This window comes from Xenopus laevis, chromosome 4S (assembly GCF_017654675.1).
Source record: "Xenopus laevis strain J_2021 chromosome 4S, Xenopus_laevis_v10.1, whole genome shotgun sequence".
NCBI lineage: Eukaryota > Metazoa > Chordata > Amphibia > Anura > Pipidae > Xenopus > Xenopus laevis.
Genome location: NC_054378.1, coordinates 44,328,758 through 44,331,533, shown reverse-complemented (window position 1 = coordinate 44,331,533; position 2,776 = coordinate 44,328,758). Strand labels below are relative to the sequence as shown.

At 42.6% G+C, this 2,776-nt stretch overlaps 1 protein-coding gene across 1 annotated transcript in view; it reads left to right on the top strand.

Annotated features, from left to right (window-relative positions):
• Positions 1-652: 652 nt before the first annotated feature.
• LOC121393250 overlaps positions 653-2,776 on the top strand; it is a 2,775-nt gene continuing 651 nt past the window's right edge. The window contains exon 1 of the mRNA XM_041561186.1: positions 653-2,037. Coding sequence (XP_041417120.1) covers positions 1,166-2,020 — 855 coding nt within the window. The 5' untranslated portion in view covers positions 653-1,165 and the 3' untranslated portion in view covers positions 2,021-2,037. The remainder of the gene's footprint in view (positions 2,038-2,776) is intronic.

Genomic DNA, 2,776 nt, shown 5'->3' with positions numbered 1-2,776 from the left:
CTACTTGGTTGGCACTATACTTCGTTTGTATGCAATTAAAACTTGCTTTCAAGCTTGGAATTTAAAAATAAGCACCTGCTTTTAGGACCATGAGAGCAACATCCAAGGGGTTGGAGAGCAACATGTTGCTCACGAGCTACTGGTTGGGGATCACTGCGCTATACAATATGCATGAAGTGAGAAAAGTAATGGTGACACCATTTGAAAATGTTGAAAGCCAATGTAAATTATATTACTTACACCTGTATGGGGTATTTTATATTGTTTTATTTCAATTTCTTTAGTTATGTTTATTTTGGCCAATCATCATATATTTTGTCTGCAGTAACATTATGCTGCCATGAGAGGCTGCCTCTATTTGGGTGGAGTCATGGACAGCGAGCATCTTTAATCTTTTCGGTGACAGCTGTCAGTGGGGAGTATAAAGAAAGTGTCTGATTGCTGCTTTTGGGATTTGTTGCCTTTGTTTACATATTACACCAGCTGTCAGCATGGAGTGTAACCATATCAGCCAGTTCAGTATTTCGAGTCACTAGACTATGCAGTGTTAGAGGGCATCAACCATTACTCTATGTTTTTGCACTTTTTTACCTCAATTTTTACTTAGGTATTTATTGAGATATATATATATATATATATATATTTCATATAGTGAGGCTATTAGTTAATCTATGCAGTTAAGGGGTAGGTTGGGACACAGCCACATCCTTAGAATATATGAGGTAATAACGTGTTAAATGATTCTATCACATGTTTTGTGGTTTATGTTCGCATTATGATACAATTGATTAATCCATTGGTTGTTTCTATGTATACACTTTGACGTTAATGGTCTATTATTTAGATTTTTTCAAGAGGTCATATACCACGCTTGTAATTTATACCACCCCCTTGGGGGCGTGTTTACAGCTGTAACCTGTTATAAGGATGTGAAATCATTGTAAACTTAGATTGCTTGATAAAGAAGCGGGAGCTTCGAAACGTTGCATATTCATGCATATGTATGCTGGATAAAGAATTTTCGTTTTCTTCACAAAGATAAGTTGTCTGGACTTTTTTTGATAACTATACATTGTGTCCTTAATTGGACTAAAGTAACGGACTGGTGCATACTCCACTCCATTTTGTTTGGATATATGATATATTGAGTGTAGAGGAGGCACCCATGTCCCAACCTACCACTTTGCCGAGTACACAGGCTGACATATTTGCCTACACGGAGGTGGAAGCTGCAAGTATAGCTACTCTGACGAGGGGTTCACGGGATTTCTTGCATACAGCCCATCCAGAGGCACGCAGCCGGAATCTGGAGCGTCTAACCAAGAAAGCAGTATCATTGGAATTACATGGCTGCACTTTGGCAGAGTACTATCGGCTGAGACGAATCCCGAGGGGCCTGCGAGTACATTTGCAACCTACCCTGTTCTCGGATAATCTGGAGTATTGCAAGAAGTTTGAGGGCATTTTGAACAAATGTTCCCTGGACATAATTACTCTCACAATTGAGCAGATACAGAAAGAATTACTTACGGTGTCGGAACAAGTGAGTACACTTGAAACGCAACTGACGCAGATATCGAGCCAGGAGGAGTGGGCGGAAACCAAGTCGCAAATTGAGAGTATCTCAGAGAGGTTCCGGCTGGAGCTCGAGACCCGGAAGAGGGATAAGTTCTTACGTGACGCAGAAGATTACAACAGTGGACGGGTGTACCGGTGGATACCGGGACGTTCCTACGCTACTCCTCCCTTCTTTCGGGGCCGCAAGACGCAGGCGCGACAGCCACGTGGGGCACGCCGCGACGTACGGCAGGAGGCCGGACGCAGCAGTTCAGGGGAGACGTCTTCGCAACGCGCTTCGGATTCCTCCCGGTCTTCGGCTTTTTTAGGCGACGACAGCGCTCCTTCAAGCAGCGGGGAACGCGAAGGGGGCGCCCCAGAATCTGGCGCAACAGCTGCGACCAAACCACGGCCGACGAGAGGCACTCACAAGTCAGCACCCAAGAAGGGACTTCAATCGTGATTAATATCTCCAAAAAGGTACTGACACAACCTGAACTGAATCTATTGCAAAAAGGTCTATCTTATTGTCCGTCAACTAAATTGGATACCTTTTCATTAGACATTGATTTGCAAAGGTTTTATAGACTCTTACGTTTGAACAATTTGACTTGTATAAAAAAAGTAAATATCTTCCCCCCACCTCTTTCCATCCAGTTGAGACCTTTATATCTTTGATGTCTAGGGATATCAATCATTTCATACAAGATCCTAAGGGGTTAAGAAACATGCGGTATACCAACAACTAATTGAACGGGAATCCCTTAAGGCATTAATGGATGATAAGGATGTGATATACAAGCCAGCGGATAAGGGGGGAGCTTTAGTAGTTCTAGATAAGGAATATTACATACAGGAGATATTGAGCCAATTGAGCAACACTAATACCTATGTATCTCTTGTCAAGGATCCCACAGACAAAATCACGGGGTTAATATCTGAGGTACTGTCTCGTTATCTTGGGCAGGGTGTAGTGACTGATGACTTAAAAGATTATCTCACGAAGGAGTTTCCATGCATACCTGTGTTCTACACCCTTCCCAAGATACACAAGAATTTACAATCCCCACCGGGGCGCCCCATAGTGGCTAGTGTTAATTCAGTCTTATCCCCTTTATCCATCTTTTTGGATAAGGTGTTACCGCCTTTTGTTCAATCAGGCGAATCATATGTTAAAGATACATCCCATTTTTTACGCCTGATTCGTGACATTGACTTG